Here is an 18,962-nt window from a genome sequence, read left to right as displayed (position 1 = left end):
AAACATTAATTTCCATTGGTTAAGAGATGTAAAAGACGTGGTTCATGCCATTTGTGAATAATTGCCCTTAATTTCTTCTTACTGCTGGATCCCTATGGTTCCTGTATGTGTGGTACATAAACAAAAAAGTGAAGAGAGCAATGGATTTATTAATATGTAAAGTGATACAAATAAATAGATGATTTAGATTAGACGTTTGCATGTTTTACAAAGAGTGGAATAACATATCACAACTGTAGCAGAACTCATTATCTGCTACTTTGTAATTGATGTGTTTGCTATTAGGTAGAGCAATAATGCAAGAAAGCTTATGAATAATTGTGGATGAATTACATTTTATTTCATGCTTTAAGACTAGCCAGCTAGACTACTAAACTTTTATCATGGTGTTTACATCATTCCTTTCCGACATTCAAATAATTATAAAACAATAAACTTGCAGTTGAACAATTCTGCCAGTCCTATTAGCAGATTTTCTGCACTTCTGCCTTCCATATGGTCTGTAGAAGAGTACTGTGTCCCTTTGCATGCTGTGTGAGTGGGGTTGCATTAAACTCTTCATTATATCCCACTGCTGTCCTAGCAATGGTTTAATCTCCTGTAAGAAACCAGTCCAGTGGGAATTTAAGTGGCTATTTAGCAAAGTTGAAAAATAGAATGTTGGGTGACTAGACAGCAAGTACATTTAATGTCTTGACCCTGTTAGCTCTGGGACATCTGTCTGAATGCTTCTCAGGCACTAGTGCCAGAGGTTCAAGTCCGTATTCTGCTGTGAGAAAATACATATCATTAAGACATACCCCAAATGCCCCCACCCTTCTAAATATGCATTTTAATATTCCCTAAAGGAATGTGTATGAGGGTACTCCTAGTAAATACTGTATAGTTATATATGCAAATCTATTTATTTGGATACAAACTTTATACATTTGTCAACATTTACAAAAAAAATAGATTATTAAAATGTTAGAGATTCTAAATATGTTAAAGTTGTTTTTGCCTCACTAGATCACCTAGTACAGTACAGTATGTGTGAAAATGTCACTTTCTCAGTTATTTTATTTGGCTGCCTTTAGTAATATTCAATGGTTTAGGTAAGACTATGTAAATTCAGAACTAGAAAAATATATGCACAAATCCTCATTCAGGTCACAGACTACTTATGTTAAGAAAGATCTGACTTTTGTTATTAAAATAACATCTGATTATGCCAATATTATGCCAACTGTCTGCTTTAGCCTTCAGTAATTTCAGCTTTCCAGTATCAATACAGACTATAATTCATATTTAATTTTATTGTATTTTTATCTTAACAATAAAATATGCTTTAATTAAACCTTTTGGTAAAACTGATTGACAAAATGAAGCAATAATGAAACCATTTTTTACTTGTTGTACATTATATTGGTGCAAATAAACAGCTGTTACTACAGTTAACTGAGAAATTACATTGGAGACAGCTTGTAATTTAAGTGATTTCATTTTCAATGTAAATGAGGACCTAAATATCACTCTGCTGTTACTCAGTCCAGATTTATTTGTGCATAGGAAAAAATGGCACATGAATCTAAATTACAATTGAAGTTAATGGTACATAAAATACTATCATGTTACAATTATCAATAATCACTTGTGATTATTGACAAATGTGTGATTTAATCATTTTCTGTCAATATCATTGATATATCAATACAAGTCTAGCATTTTCACATCTTTATTTGTTGTTTTTTGGGTATTTCTGTAGCTTCTTGAATCCTAGCATCTTCATTTCCTGCTGCATCAGACTGTACAAACGTTTTGTTTAATGTCTAGGAGTTGGTGCAGCTACTAGCCCTTTTAAATGCTTTCGCTAGGTAGATTAATAGGGTGTTCTATTTAGAAAATTCTTGTTATTTTTCTCCTTCAGCAGTTGATGGCTGAGTTAATTCTCTTTAGTTTTGTCATGCTCTGAAGCACACATTGCCAAGCTATGATAAGCTTTATAAGGAGAGAAAAAAATAGCGTCTATCAAAGTCTTTAAACCAGCACTTGAAACCATGTCCAAAAATGAAACTAGCAGTATCTCTTTCAAAGCACTATGAAGAATTTCTTTTAAGGGGTAGGGGGTTCATGACTCTTTGTGTATCTGTTAAAAAAGAGAGGTACAATATGTCCTGAGGCGATCGGTTTGAAGTTAAACTGGGTGAAGTAGAAATATTTTACTCATCAGCTTTGCAGTCACAGAGTTTGCCTCGGCTAGAACAAAACTGGTGAAGCATTTAGAGAAAATTAACCCCCCATCCTGGCAGCCAGATGTGACTGGATTCTGATGAATGCACATGAGTGGGTTGAGAAACCAAGAGACTGTGAAATTCCTGTCAGGCCCGTACACTGCAGAATGGGCTATTGACTGCTTTCTCTATTTCCCTCCATCATTCTTCTTGAACACTGCCATTAATTTCCTCTCCTGCCCTGCCGACTTCTTTTTTTTCTCTTTTCCCCTCAGCTTTCTTTGTTGCAGAGGAGGATGCACAAAGCACTGGAGGAATACTTCAAACAGCGCAGCCTCTACAGCCAAGCTGGACTGGCCACATTCCAGGCCCTTTCTAATGAAAACAGCAAGAAAATAGTAGCTATACAGGTATGTACAGTAGCGGACTTGGGTGACGGCTTTCTAGAGATTTAATTTGCTTTTCTTTTTTTTTGTTTTCTTTTTTTCGTGCCATTGATCAAATGTGACTAAAACCCGCTTTTCTGAAGCCCTAAAATGCATGTTCCCAAAGAGCCAATTATTAACTTGAACAGAACCTGTGCTCAATAGCAAGAAGTTTCTGGTTCTCTTAAACTCAATGACCTGCTCACATCACATTTGGTGCTGAAATGACAAACAAGACAGCTGCATTTTTTTCTGGCAGGGTGGAATACTAACTGCTACTGTTGGATGGGCTGTACATCTCAAACCATATCAGCTCTTCCTCCCTTCTTAGTGACCTTTGGCATTACTAGGGTGAAACTCATAGCATTGATCTCACATGCCTTATTAATCAACCTTCAGCTTTTACTTCCCACAGCTATATGAACAGATGGCACCATTGTTTTTACAGAACTCTGCCCATTTACCACCATTAGAATATGTATTCGCAGAAATACAGACATAAGATGAAAAAATTGTTAACACTTCATTTTCAGTTTCACGTCAGTCTTCGCGATGACGCTTTTATTTTTGGAAACAGCAATCCTTGCTAATCACGTTTATATGTTAATTAAACATTGTTGATTTCACTATGAACGCTTCACACGTAGCGGCTAAAGGTCATTACTACTAAAACAAGACTATTGTTTGCATACAGTACACATTGTAATGGCTTTAAAGTAATGAATTCCAATCAATTTTTGACTGACTTTCGATTCTTATATTCACACACAAAATACCGTAGAAACAGAAAATGTGAAACATTTTGTAGTTAATTAAATACAGTATACTGCAGCTTGATTTTCAATGTAAATGCAAAATTCCCCCATCTCAGCTGAGGTGAGTTTAAAGTAACCCTTGTGCAGCAGGAGCATTTTAGATCAAACTCTTTTTTGAGGGACTAATTAAATAACATGGAATAACAAAACTGCAGTGGAGAGATCAACATGCCAGTTTCTCCGACATCTGGGCGGTCAATCAGTTAAGTAAGAGCCAGCAGCAAAATGGTCAGTCTGGCTATTGTGAAGAGATGGGGCTCAGTCTAGGTGGGCACAGAGTGCAGGGGCATGGATATATGCTGGGTGAGCTGCAGAGTGTGAAGGACAAAGAGGCTCCGGAGCTCACACAGACACCAGAGAAGAGAGGGAGCGAATCACTCTCCTGCCTCTGTGTGGGGGCTACAGCACAGAGAAGATAAGATCTCTCCCCAGCAAGAGCCAGTTCTGTGGAGCCCTGGACATTTCTTAACAATGGGGTTGTTGTATTATTGCACCTGAGCAGTACTGTATAGTTAAAAAAAAAATGTTAGAATCCCAGTGACTCTTCAATGCAGTTCATGCAGATATATAAATATACTGTAAATGCGTATTGCAGATGTGTAAATAAAAGCATTCTCTCCGATTATAGCATAACATCTTAAAAAACGAAAACAATAAATAGCTGTTATTACAGTTATATTTTGGTTCAGGTGGGTAGCTGCGTCAGCATGCTTACGTTTAGTTACATTTTAGTTTATTTCCTATCGCTGATTTTGTTATGGCACACAGTGTGAATCGCTAAATTTAATTTACAAATTAACTTTGATATGTAAGCTACATGCCAGATAAAAACAAAAATTAATTCTGCTCTGAGACTGGAAAAGAAATAAATCTGAATACATCAGCACAACTAAGCACACTAATATAATATCACACATACTGTATGAGTTTGTATTTACAAAAAGATATAATATTGTCAGATACTAGTGGACTGTTTAGTGTGATTCACGGGATTAACTGTGCTTGAATCAAGGGTAAGCAGCTCAGTGGTTAAGAGTATTATCATACACAAGTACTGTATATTATTATTATTATTATTATTATTATTATTACAATTTATATTGTTCATGGTGATGTCATCCCTATGGCTTTCCTCATATAAAGGTGAAGCGCATGAGTAATACATTATTAATTGCTGAAGGATATGTCTATGATGCCATAGAAAGCAGAAGATAAAGGCTGATTAACTTTAAAAGGATACTGGAAAATTGAACATTTCCTTCTTCTTTTGTAATACCTGTTAAAATTAAGAAGTCTGATCCTCTGAATTGCTGTTTCTGTCTGGTTTTGCTTTTCTAGGTAGTTTAAAGAACACAAAGATCCTTTTGATATTCTCATTCAATAACAAATTGAAACACTGGGATTGATTGTTAGACACTGTACAGTACATAAAATTCAAGATGTATGGAAAAGGACACCTGATCTGCTGTGTGCTGGAACCTAGCTTCATTTCAGGGAGAATTGTATGAATTTGAACAATTCCTATATTTGTGTTTATTTTTTATTTTGTGTGATACATTTCCCTCTGTATCATTTAGAACACTGTTCTTCTAAAGTGCTAGCTGTCGATACAAAAACCTAAAATACTCCAATGGTTTTTAAATATTTAAGAAACCAAATACATACATTATGCCATAACATTCACACAACAAAGAAACAAGAACACTAATGAATTAATAAAGTATTTACATCCACTGCTTTTAGGCACAACTTGTATAGTTTGGGTAGAAATAAAATTGCTTTTAAAGTACAAAAATAATTACGAACCAGTTGAAATATAATGTCTATGTTTTATTTCTCATCAGAGTTCATTAGTGTGGAACATCAATAATTTAGCCCATCATTTGCCAACACTGGCTTGGCTCAGTAGTTCAATCATGTAACCCTGTAAACTCACTCTCCATTAAAATGAATGTTGCTGACAAAGGATAACTAAAGAGATACTTCATTTATTACCTAAAGAGATACTTCATTTATCAACATATTTTAAATTAAGTATTTTGGGGCAGGGTAGCTTAGCTGGATAAATGATTTGTTAGAATCTTTACCCTTTTTCATGACTTAGTTTTTCTAGTTCTCTGAAAAGAGGTTGAAAGTACGAGACAACATTATTAACAGTCTGTATAAGGTTAGATTGCTTGCTGTTGTGATTGCCAAATATAGGTGATTATAAATGACTGTTATTCAAAACCCTGGGTCAAGCAGGTGCAGTAAGAACCTCAAAAGAAAAGAGGGAAAACTATACTTAGTATAAATTACAATATATGGGGATCTCACATTTGCTTTCTTTGTAGAACAAGAGTTATTTTTCCATTCAAACTCGATAGTTCTATTCAATTTTTGTCATTTCCAACCTCACCTATTTTATTAGAGGCAACTATCAATTTGTTGTACTGCAAAAACTGTTTGACAGCGACAGTGACTGTCAGTGGTCCCCTCCCATCATGTAAAATAAAACAAAGATGATCTGTAGAGCAATGCAAAATTAAATGGTATCAGATAACCAGTCAAAATTCTTTGGAAGATATGTTAAGATATATTTCAATAATATAAAATATTATAATTGGATTAATATTTTCACCATCTCCAGGATACCTACTGTACCTCCTCATAGAGAAAGGTGAAAGGTGTCTTTTCTATTAATTATTATTATTATTATTATTATTATTATTATTATTACAGCTATCCTTAATAAATAAGAATTAGAGTGCTGTTAGCAGCATGTTTTTTTTTCAGTTAGAACAAAAAGCAGTTTGTCTCATTTTGTGAACAGTAACTTGAAACATAGACAAAACACTAACCATTAACATTCTATCATCTCCAAGAGCATTTGAAGACTCAGGATGTAAAAAGCACTATGAAGACAGTGATGCTAACAGCGCTTGACCTCTTTCCTAAGCACAGTCCTTCAGAGGTGATGACTGAGGAACATGTGACATTTCAGAGATGAAGAAGACTACTTAAAAATGTATTTTTTGTTAATTCAAATACTGTGAGTTTAATCTCAGTAGATCACAAGACCAATTTAAATTAATTTGATTTCAATAACTTGATTAAATCATCTTTTTTGACTAAAAGCATTAACATTCAGTACATGAATATGTTATTAGAAAAATTAACAGTACAGTTTTTGGATGAAGTGGTTTAATTCGTTGACTCAGAGCCCAGTGAACAGGTGAGGGTTAGGGTTAGGGTTAGGGTTGTTCTCAGTGAATGGGTAAGGATCTCAGAAGACAGTGTTTACAACAGCATATCGTATTGCTTCCAGTGGTGACCACACTTTGTTTAGCTTATGACTCTAAAACTATACTCCTGTTGATCAACCCTGTCGATGACAAATGTTAATTAGCATAAGAAATTTTCCCATGTCATATTTAGTCAATAAAATGACCCACATTTTACTAATGACAGGTTTATCTTTAGATTTTATTTTTTTAGATTTCAGATCAATTGTGAATTGCTATTCATATTAATTTTACTGTATTTTAATTCATTAATAACAGCTGGGGTTGCATTTTAAAGTTCAGCTTCATGTTTCTGCTTATTCATATGACAGCACAGTTCATTTTCTAATGTTTAATTTTGTTGCTTACAAAAGGTATAATAAATGATGAAAAAATAAAATTCTACAAATAGAGAAAGTAAATGAATAATTAGACTGAGATCCAAAAAAGCAGTCACTTGGTCATTGTTAATGATTCAATCTGCAATATTTGCTGATCTTAGGGACCGAACAGTATAGGACACCTGTCTTCAGTAAGTACTGGGACCTGAGATATTGCAATTAAATGCCAGGAAGGGATTAGGGAGTTTATGGTATATATGTTCTACTTAATTATTTTCTGAGTCTTTTTTGATTGTACAGAGGTAAAATATAGATAAAGTAGAATAAAGCAATTAAATAAAAATGGCAAAATTACATTAGTTCTGGATCAGCAAAAAGTGGGCCTGAGGGAGACGAGTGATTTCCTACAACATAATAAACAAAGGGGTTGTGAAATGTACATGCACGTTGGAGAGTTCAGTGACTGCACACCTTTTCAGACCATTCAGTTTAAAGATAAATATATGTGGAGGTAGCGCAGTGGCATAGTGGTTAGTGCTGCTGACTCACAGGTCTTGGGTTTGGGGTTTGATTCTGAACTGACCCCACCCTTCTGTGTGGAACGGTCATGCTCATCATCATGTGTTTGTGTGGGTTGTCTTCTATTAAGGTCACAAACAACAGGATGTGCCCTTCAAGCATGATAGTATGAATTGGATAAGGGTAATCAATGGATGAATTTCTGAAAATATGGGAGATATTGTAGAAGATCCATGGTTCTTGTACTGCGGCTCCAGGGACCCTCCCATAACCACCTGAAACCAGTGTATACTAGGTCAACAGTCCAGGATGTTTCCTGGCATAATTCAACATACAGTATAAACAAAATAAAGCACTAAAGAAAAATCTTCCCTAAAAACTCTTTATTTCAGTTGAGGTCTTACAAATCATTGACCCTGTTTAATGTTGAGGATCAGCTTATCCCATTTAAATTATTTTCTATCAAGGTGAAAACCTCTGTAGTCTACTTGAATATATAAATACTGTGGTTAACTGCCCCTGAGTAAACATAACCATTTTCTTAAACAGTATATCCTACAACCCATGTGAAAATGCACACATCACAACAAAAGTTACCCTTTTTACCCACAATCCTTCACTAGTCCTACTGGCCCTCCTAATCGAGGCAGTGATGGATTCCTTCATCAATATCAGCCTCTTATGAAACATAAATCCCTTGGGTATGGAATGCTACTGATGTTTTCCAGTATTTTCTTGTAATTGGTCATGCCTCTTCTGGGAGAAGCTGTACAACAAAAGAATGAGTTCAAGGAAATTGTTATAGTAAACTGGTTTGCAAAGTTTTCTGTAATTTTCATAGGTGGATTGGTCTCCTTTCTCAGTGGGTATTCATCACTTCATGCTGCTTTGATGTTCTTCATGTGCATGATAGCTTTTATCACCTCGTTTAATCTTGGTACAAGTCCACGTTCATCTATAATTTGGTATTATGTTATTGTAATATACTGTATAATATACGTTGGTGTACTTTCACTGACAGTTGAATTTAATTTATAAAGATCTTCAACACACTCCTTTCAAAGTGTGTTGACTGACTCCCTTTTCTTCATCAGGTCTCCCTTTCCCTAAGATCTTAGTAGACAGTCCCTATGGCAGTGAAGAAACCACAGGCATTGTTTGTATCTGTAAGACTTTGAGACATGTTGTCTTCTGCCATGTGTGCCAACCACATACTCGTCATCTCAAGTTCTCCTTTAAATCTTAAGGCAAAATAGGTTACTGGTAATGAAAACCCATTCTCTGTGCATATGGTAAGGAGAAGTATGTTGTTAGAGATGCGATTTCCAATTCTTTCCTTACCAATAGTTCCATTCCAGAGTCTTGCATTTTTTTCAGCTCTGACATTGAAGTTTCCAAGCAGAATAAATCTGTACCTCTTCCACAAAGAATCTGATCCCCCTTAGTTTTGTCATCTGGATCTGGAACAGGGGAAAAGGTGGAAATCACAAAAAAATGATTTGATCCCAAGAGTGAATCAGGAATTCAGGAAGGTGATCGAAGATTTCACTTATTGATGGCGAATCCAGCTCCATGAGCTTGATGTTCAAAGCACTTGGAGAATATTCTAGGTATGGAAGATACCAGTGCATTCCATCTTTTATTGGAGAGAAATCATTGTACACTAGCTTCCACACAGATCTGAAGAGAACACAATCTTTTCCAGTGACATGGTGACCATGATGTTTGAAGTGTCATTCAAGTGCAGTGATTCATCCTCTAGATAAATTTGAAGATATTTTAGGTGGTATATCTCCTCCCGTCTGCTCTGCTATTGAGGACCTGGCTGCCAGGGTCCCTGTAAAGCTGACGAGTTAATTGTTTTTAAGGCGCTTCATAAAAGGTATATAGAATTTACAAGATGTGTTACTTGCTGAATGTGAGTAATTTAAACTTTTATTCATTTACCAAATTATAAAACATCAATCAAATTACCATTCATTTTCTTTTGTAACTTAATGCTGTGGACTCATTGTGAATTGTTCCTTTCCCGTTCTTATAAAGTATTTATTTGGATACTTGTTTCACTTACTTTTAGATTTTTAATACAGTGACACTGATACTTAAATACAAAAACTATAAATATATGTTTGTATAAATATTAATTCAACATTAATAATTAAATGAATTTACTGCATGACTCATTCATTATTGAAAAAGTCACTGTTTTGTTTATATTCACAGCTACTGTATATATGCAGTTTAGTATGTTTATTAGCATTATTTCATTCCATTGATTTCATTTAAACATTGCTGACTTTCAGTTTAGTGCCTTAGTACTTCCTGGTAATGTCTGTCTTGCGCTTCAATCTAGGAACCCAAAAAATAAGCCAGCCTCATCCAGCTCTCATAGAAATAGCTAAATGCGGGAGTCTACAAATGATCTTTGTAATACATAAGCAAATCAGTCTTTGATTAAGTGAAGTTATTACATACTACAAATAGCCTTAAGATCGGCATGTTTCTCTCACTGGGATGTGCATGTGAATTGTTGCACCAGTAACAATGAAACACACTGCACAATGTGAGGAAATCCTCTTCAGTGTGAGTTACCAGGGTAATAGTTCCTGCAGCAGCATTTCATGTGTCCTAAGTGCTGCAGATAATAAATGCTCTTCAGCAGGGGGACAGGATGTGCCAGTTTGGAAGCACTCACCCATTTCAAATTTGAGTTTGTACTGCTGATATCCGCCCTCACAGTGCAACTGACTAGAGACATGGGACCGCTGGCCACTGAACACACGAGCGTATTCAGCTGTGACTATCAATCTGATACTTGTAATACGTTACTGTGCATTTTATCTAACAGTTGATTTTTTTTAATGGTGAAATGTCCTTGGTTGAATAACTGCAGAATCCCTTAGTTTTTAAGAGAACTTTTCTGAACTGCCTGAGGGATCAGTTATGCAACTGTTAGGTAATGTCCAATCTTACGGCCACTAATCCGTTGAGGAAATTCATCATAGTGTAAATAATAGGTTTAATTGTAAATGAGTAAATTATAAAAACATTTATTCATTGTTAATGTATATTAAGATTTCGAAATGTATAACATCTTTATGTTTCTGGGATTACATACAGTATACTGTAAATACAGTACATGGTTCCCCGTGGCTGTCTCTGGGCTGGAGGGCTGCGGGTTCAGATCCCAGCTGGGTTGCTGCTGCTGCTGTACCCTTGAGTAAGGTGCTTCACTTACAATTGCTTTAGTGTGTCTTTCAACCCTGCTGTAAATAATAAGGTACTGTGCAGTTGGTCATTGTAAATTGAAATAAAAGATTCAATTGCAAAATTATAGATAAGTAAAAGACATCGTACTCTCTTGTTCTGTCTAGATGTACATGCAGTAAATCTGCACTCAGTAAAAGCCCTCGCCTTTCATTGAGTGAAAAGTTGCAGAAATTGTACATGTACTCTATCTACTGATGTGGCACGTAAAACACCTGAGAAATGTTTTGATTTTATTAAAATTATAATATTTCATTTTACTGTCTGTTAGTACATTTTGCACTATGAAAGAGCAAATCTTAGGCTGGTTCGATTACAACAGATGATTAAAGTATAATGAATGCCAGCGTGTCACACAGTTCTGGTGATTGGTTGTTTCTAAGCACACGCAGGTCGCCTGCATCCTTTTACTACTTGTGAAGAAGGGAGTCTGGAGACTCGTAGAGTTTCCACGTCTCACTTCAGTGAAGCAGCGGTGCCGTTCTTCCGAACGATGGGGTTAGTGCTCGTCCTCCAGGGAGAGACAGTAGAAGTCTGACATCCTTGGCCTCCGTGAGTGCATCTGACTGGTGATTAGAACTAGGCTTTGAGAAGGCACCAGGGGATAGGTTGTGAAGCACATGTAAAACTGTCTGGAGGAAAATGGGGAGCTGTGAATGACTATTTATTACTTTAGATATTTTAATGTAAATCAAGGATCTATGGATCGAAACTGTTGCGTATTTAATAAGGCAAATTATGGTGCCATACCAGCACAAGTCCGCCGCGTGAAACAGGTTAGGACGTTGTTAGAAATTTAAAAAAAATGGAGCAGGTAAAACATATCATTGAAATCTGGATCATTATACTGCAGTTTAAAGGTGTGTTCAGTGCTATTTAATGTTATTACTAAATATCTTATCACTTCACCAGATACATGTATGTAAACAGTTCTTCATGTTGATATGTTATGCACGTAACCAGTGCCTTTGAGTCACAAAATATCTTTCACTTGTATATTCTCAAATATGCCTCCTACGGATTTTGCTCATCAAAGTTGTGTATTTGACATCTTTATTGACAAGCAGCCGAGGACGACATGAAGGAGGTCAGCAAGGGCTGCAGTTATGGGATTCATTTTAAAACGGATGTTGCTATTTTTCTCACTGTTGTTTTGCTATGCATTGTACTGTAGGATCTTTTTGTTATTGATCTTGTTCATGTACTGTAGAACCCCGCAGGAATGAGAGTTTATTATTATAACATTAGCATTGAGAATAGGGGGCAGGTTCTTACAAAGGATGGAGGGTGACTTGAACATGAAAAGCCATGTTGTTGAAAGGGATTCTTTGGGAACCTTTCAGAAGTTGCTGGATGAGATCATTGTGTCAATACGCTACTAGTTACCAAACAAAACTAGTCTTCTGTTCTCATGTTTCCACCTGCTGTGCCTTAAAAATCGGCACTCCCAACACATAGTGCTCCTGAAGGTCCTGGAAAAAGAGTTTTATTTTCTGGTTTTGAGTCTGTTATAGGAACTGAATTTGCTGCTTGGACTTTTAAAATAGTAGCATCTTTTAATGACAATGTGTGGTGACCGTGACAACCTGGCAAAAACTGAAGAGGCAAGGAAATTGGAAGTATATTTGAATTTCACTACTTGAGATAATTGGTCACAGACAGGAGAACTCGGTTAGGGATGCCAAGAACTGTGCTTGGAAAGCTGAATAAGCTCTAGAAGGGCAAGAGCATTAGAAGAAAGACTAAGGCTTGATTAGTCAAGGCACTCCCGTGGCCAAAAAGGACATATGGTTGTCCATCCTGGACCTTGAAAATAACCATCATTAAACAGATCTGGGCAACTGAGATGGTCTGCTTTTGCAATGTGCTATGAAACCCAGCAAAGGCAGAGGTCGGAAGAATTCTATCAAAGCACGATTCTTCACTCCCATGATCAGAAGAGATAGTCCCTAGAAGAAAACTCATCATTGGTCATCCTGGGCCATGAGGCCAAGAGCCGTACCACAGGGTTTGGTAACAGGATCATCTTCAATGTCTAAAGTTCAGTGGAGAGGTCTTGTCCATTCTGTCACCCACCTTCACTTGTCTGAAGAAGGAAACTGTTGATGATGTTTTTCTTGGTGTTCTCATATACCACTTTCAACTGTGAAGCACTAAAACTATATAACCGTCTACATAGTGGACTATCTACATAGTTTTTTCTCAGTTTGATTTTTCTGCTTTGTGGATTTTTTTTTCTTCATAGTACATTAGGTATCGTACCTTTTCAAAGCTTTGTCATATATGGTTAACATGTATTTAATACAAGTGTTTTACCAAGGCTTTACTAGGGAATGATTGTTTCACCATAGAAACTTTCAATAACTTAATATATGTATGTTTTCTAGAACATTAATTTGTACAGCATTTGTACATTCAGATCTGTGTATCACAAGAGTGTTGAAATAGTCAGCATTCCTCCCCCAAAAACTGTCTGAATTTCTTTAACAGCCATAACATACAGTACAGTGGTGTGAAGAAGGCTCCATGGCCAAAAAGTTGTGTTTTCTTCTCTTTTCACCATGGAATAAACCATTACTTGTCCCTTTGCAGCTGATGCAGCTACCTGCTTGAACTATAACATACAGTAAGCAGGGCTGCAGAAAAAAGTAGTGAAATTTAACAAAATACATAAATGTTTGAATTGGAAATGTTTAGGAAGCTACAAGAAATTACTTTCCTGTTCTCAAAGAGCAGTCTTTCCTCAGAAAGGACAGAAACTACAAGTGCTACTAAGCAAGTTAATATTCCCGAAGTAATAAGAACATTTTATACAATTGTATTGGGGTAAATACATGGGTTTCAAACCATTGCTTTCACATATCATGTTCAAAAATATATATTAAATTCCATATTTCTGGAAATTAAATTTTTGCCCTGATTGATTATATTTATCAGGGAAATTTGATGGTGTTGTGTATCTGGAGTTCTATTTTTTCTTTACTTTTGAAAGTTATTATCTAGTGACTTTTTCCTCAACATATTACCATCACCAGAAGTTCAAAGATTAAATTAAAAATGTAAAATTAAAAAAAGCATTATTGGAAAGCAAGTCAAGGAATATGGATGCAAACAAGCATCCAATTGTCCATTAAAGCACCAGTCTATAAGTCACTATACTGCAGGCTTTTCATATGCAAAGTTTCCCATCATTACCTATCAAAATTTTAATGATGCATTAATACCCTTCATATTATAGATTTATGTCAGTTACACCTAACGTCTTTAAAAAAGTGAAACAGAAAACACTCAAAGTGTTAATTTACACTACTTCCTCCTTACAGTATGTGTTACTGTATGATGGGAAAGCCTTGAAAGAATTGTTTAGTACGTTGTCTGAATTTTCAGAAGAGTTCGTAAAAAGTTAGTGTAAAGACTGAAGGATGGCATTTCTCATAGCGTAGTCTTCTAAAAGAACCAAACGTAGGAGCAGAAGAGAGGACACTGTTATGAGGAGGCTGTTTGGCCTCCAGGATGTAGCCCACTCAGCTGCTAGTTTATCTGGCTATTTCTTTTTATTCTAATACAGTACATCTTCTTCATTTTGCCCAATATCATTGACATGCCCCCAAAGTCAATTTAATATCCTGCAATGATATGCATTATATACAAAATGTGCCATCTGCAGTAGGTTCTTTTTATAAACCTGTAAGAAATAGGTTTCCTAATCTTAATTTTTCTTAACCTGGGTTACATTCAAATCAAACAAGCACCAGACTTCCATGAGTGAGTGAGCACGTTAGATAGACTACAGTCCTCCTGCACAGATTCTGTACACCTGAGTTGCTCTCAGAAGCCTGATCCTCATCATAGATCAAGGTCGACAGTCTACAGTACTATCAGTCCCTCACCTGTCACAAGCAATAAACTCACAACTATTTGTTTTATGCTTAAAAAATGGAGCGGTATTCTATCAGACCAGGGAGGAGAGGCTGATTGACTACATCTACTAGTACATTAGTTATTGCCTTTGGTAAACACTTTAAAAAGCAGCCGTTACGAGAGCAAGATTTGATTTCAGATTGTAAAGATGTCACTTTTATATCACAGCCTGTCAAAAAAAGGAAGCCAAAACTGTTTGTGCATTTGATATTCTGAATACATACAGTATAGCCTTAGTTTAGTTCTGCGTAATGTTCTGTCTAGATTAAGTGGCGGCAGTTCAGGTTCAGCTTGGGAGGGCAAAGCTCTTTTATAATTACAACTGATAAGCTTTGGATCTGTTACAGTACCAATTTCTCTTGGGGGGTGGGGGGTCAGAGAAAGAAATTGAAAAATGATTTATCATGAGCAAAACTATAACAGAGTTTCATTAAACCAGTGCAATCCTTGGAAAATGGATCCTCAAAAAGGCATCTGAAATTAAGAGCTTAAAATGCATTCATTTTTTCCTTTTAAAATATGATTGAAGAGGCTCTTGCCATGCTTAATAGGAAACATGAACTTTTTGAAGTAAACAAATTTCATAATAGTGTTAAAAACAGCAACTTACAAAAGTGAATTTTTTGTAAGTTAATAAAACTTACAAAATATGTTCAGTTAACTCTTGTTGTTGTTTTTAAAAGCAAAAAGCATTATTAATGTAAAATAATCTTGGAGAAATTGTTTAAAGTTGGCTTTTTACCACACAAACAGGTGAGACTCAGCACAAATTCTGCAGCCTAACCACTAATCAGTATCACACATTGAACAGACATTACTGTATATCAAATGAGTTTTGTATGAAAAGGTTTGTACTGTAAGTTGTCACTAAAAGCTATTTCTTTCACAGGTCTCTGTTATATTGTAACACTGAAGGTTACTTTCAAACAGCAGTCATGAATATTTGTTACAGGAATGTGCATGTGGTGCTATATCAGTACATGACCCAAAACCCGTCAGATTGAGTCCAGAACAATAGATACCAATTGTATTGGAGCAGATAATCCCTTACTGTGCAATGATAGACCAAGCACTAAAGATCAGAACAAATTTATGAAGAAAGGCTGAATAAAATATAGAATAATGCAGGAAGGGCATGGTCTAAGAACATTAGATTTCTGTACTGTATACAGTGCCCAGTCCTGAGGTCTCGTAAGAAGGAATAAAAGCAGCAGTTAATAAAATGCTGTAAAGTCAAGATGTGTTGCAGTATTGTACATTTCTTTTAGGAAAGGTACTGAAGTACTGTAGCAATAAAAATTAAAATGAATTGAATGTACCTACAGATTAATCTGAGCAATTACTTATTCCATTCATTGTATACTACTTAAATTGGTTACTGTTAAACCACTACATATTTCCTGAATTTCCTTTATGAGGATATATTCTAGCACTACACTTCCATACGAAGTTGTGTGTCCTGGTATATACAGTAGTGTATCGTATGTACTGTATAGTATGACTGTGATATTCATTTTAATAGCAATGTAAACCTGGAGGACAAGGCTGGAGATTGAACCCAAATAGCCAGCACTGCAGGCAAGCTTGTTACCACTCTGCCAAAAGACCTAGACCTATTGACAAAATAGGGGTCACCTGTTACAAGCATGCCCCTCAGGAATGTGTCTCAAAGGACATTTTAGAAAGCTGCTGTTAAAGGTGGAAAAACTGAACAAGTCATCAGGGTTATTGTGACATAGGCATTTTTAAAATTGCAGGGCATGCTGTTCTTCATTTTCCAGGGTGTCACACTGATTTAAACCCTTTTGAACTTCTTTGTGCTGATTTAAAAAGCATGTATATTTAACCTCAAAAACACCTTTAAAAATGATTTGCTAGTGACTGTCTTGTGGCAGTGATTAAATAGAAAATAGTTAAGATCCTTCTCATTGTAGATTAATAGCCTATTTTTCAGATTTTCATTATCATTCACCCACAGAAGCAATGAGTGTTTTATTTATTTGCATGTAGTTCATTACAAAGAGTTATGATTAAATTTTCTAAAAGCACAGCTTCTTGTTTCAGAACGAGTCCTCTCGAAGAGAATACAACCATCTTGTATGTAGCAATACCCCTTTGCTTTAATATCACCTTGAATTACACACAGATCTTTACCAAAAAATCTTAAGAGGCTGTTGTGTCTCGTAAACTATATTCAGTCACTTTTGCACTAATTACAGTCTAAAAGACACACATCGTCTCATAAACTGTCATTCTTCCATGTTGAAAAGAAAGTGCTTGCTACAGCTTTCATTCCTCCCTCTACAGGAGCCTCATTTAAAAGGCCATTTCGAGCTCGATTCAGACAAAACAAGGGTCTTTATAAGAATTATTATTGTTCTTAATAATAATAATAATAATAATAATAATAATAATAATAATATAGAACATATAAGAGCTAATAAGTGAATGGAAATGAATACTTTTGAAACAATAAAAGAAAAAACTCTTGGTTTGTAAATTATACATTTGATTCCATGTTCTGTGTACATTATATTAAAAGGGCTTATTCTATGTGTACATTATGTAAACAATTAATATTTGTGTGTTATTGAAATCCTGTTAATTTCCTGCTTTTCAATGGGAATAGTGTTTAATTCCTGATGCTTAATCTAAAGTGTTCGGATGATGATGTAAAAAAGCAAAATGTTTTCTTGGAACAATTCATTACTGTAGGACAAATATTCAGCCATGTCCAGTTTGCAGATTGTTTTCTCATTAATCTTGATATTGTTCACATCAGTCTTTAATACTGTAGTTTTAATTCATTCATCTATAGATCAGATCACATGGGGAACATTTGAAAGCAGTGTGTCATCTACAGTATTTTCCAGCAGTGTTCGTTCTTTTTAAGGTGACACCGCTGTGGCGACCCCTCTGTTCAGTCAGTTCTATTGCTCTGAAAAGCCACATGGTCAAAAATGTTGACACGTTTTCTAACAAAATGTTAATTATTATGAGTGTATTTTAGTTGTTTGCTAGGTTTCTCTTTAGGAATAAGTACTGTAAAGGTTTATTCCATGCTGAAAAGAGAAAAGAAACAACGTTTCATCTGTGGGGCCTTCTTCACACCCGAAGAAGGCTCCACAGCCGAAACGTTGTTTCTTTTCTCTTTTAAGCATGGAATAAACCTGTACTTGTTACTTTGCAGCCTACGCATGCTGACACAGCTGCTTACTTGAACTACTGTAGGTTGCTCTTTATTTGCACTTCTTATAAGAATCTAAAAAACATCACCTTGTATGTGTCAGTTTCATGTAACTATTTAAAATTAATATAATAGCAAAATTGGCTTGGTCTAAAGCATGTTTACAATGTAAGAGGGCCTCTTTCGCGTTACTGGACGTTTTGTTGCCGTGTCCTGAATCACAGGCAATAACAGCAATATGGCGCCACACACACACATTGAAACTTCATCTCTTTTGTGTTGTAAATTGGAGGTTGTACACATTACCTTGTACTTCGCTTCATTGTGGTTGGAAATGCACTCATCATTGCCAATTCATTATAACCCGAAATGTGAAATGGGCTGTTCTCCTTTAACAAAGATATTTGTTAAGGTACAGTATCCTTGAATGGTTGTCATCTTCATACAGTTTTGCCAGGGCATTTTCATTATTGTACAATGATATTGAAAGTTGTGTGGCTTGATTTCACATTTGCTTCTATTATTCTCTGGGAAAAGAACATTTATTAGCAGTGTGGCTCAGTTCATTACCTGCACATACAGTAGCTGACTTCTGCATTGTGCATCTCGGATTTATCACCTGGTCTGAAAGAGCAACAATGGTAGAAACAGCTGTCAGTCATTTGATGCCATCAGGAAATGCCAGCCATATGACTTTAACAATAAAGAGTGACAATTGGTGAAAGTTTTAGTAATACTGATACTCATGTGATTGAGTTTCGTACACATTTGGGTTTTTATAGTTTAGTACATATCCATAAAAAACCCTTTTCATTAGCCATATTAGTAATGGTAGTGTAAAAAATGGAAATACCTTTATTACAGCCTTTATTGCAGTACCTTTATGTTAATAAGAGAATCACACATCTCATTAATATTAACAATGTATTTTCTGGCACATTCTAAGAACAAAATAACTGCATATTGCTTTTCTCTGTTCAGCATCAGATGTTTTGGCAGCTTGTGAGCAGCTTT

General features: G+C 35.6%; 1 protein-coding gene across 3 annotated transcripts in view; it reads left to right on the top strand.

The window, feature by feature from the left end:
* LOC102699228 (coiled-coil domain-containing protein 178) overlaps window positions 1-18,962 on the top strand; it is a 283,397-nt gene that overhangs the window by 262,762 nt on the left and 1,673 nt on the right. For 2 of the 3 annotated variants that reach the window (XM_069191490.1, XM_069191491.1), the window contains one exon: window positions 2,486-2,620. In XM_069191490.1, coding sequence (XP_069047591.1) covers window positions 2,486-2,620 — 135 coding nt within the window. Of the gene's footprint in view, window positions 1-2,485; window positions 2,621-6,314; window positions 6,464-18,962 lie in introns of those variants that run through there. The other variant, XM_069191492.1, reaches the window with a different exon arrangement.

This window comes from Lepisosteus oculatus, chromosome 6 (genome assembly GCF_040954835.1).
Source record: "Lepisosteus oculatus isolate fLepOcu1 chromosome 6, fLepOcu1.hap2, whole genome shotgun sequence".
Taxonomy (NCBI): Eukaryota; Metazoa; Chordata; class Actinopteri; order Semionotiformes; family Lepisosteidae; genus Lepisosteus; species Lepisosteus oculatus.
This window is presented reverse-complemented; position numbering and strand designations above follow the sequence as displayed.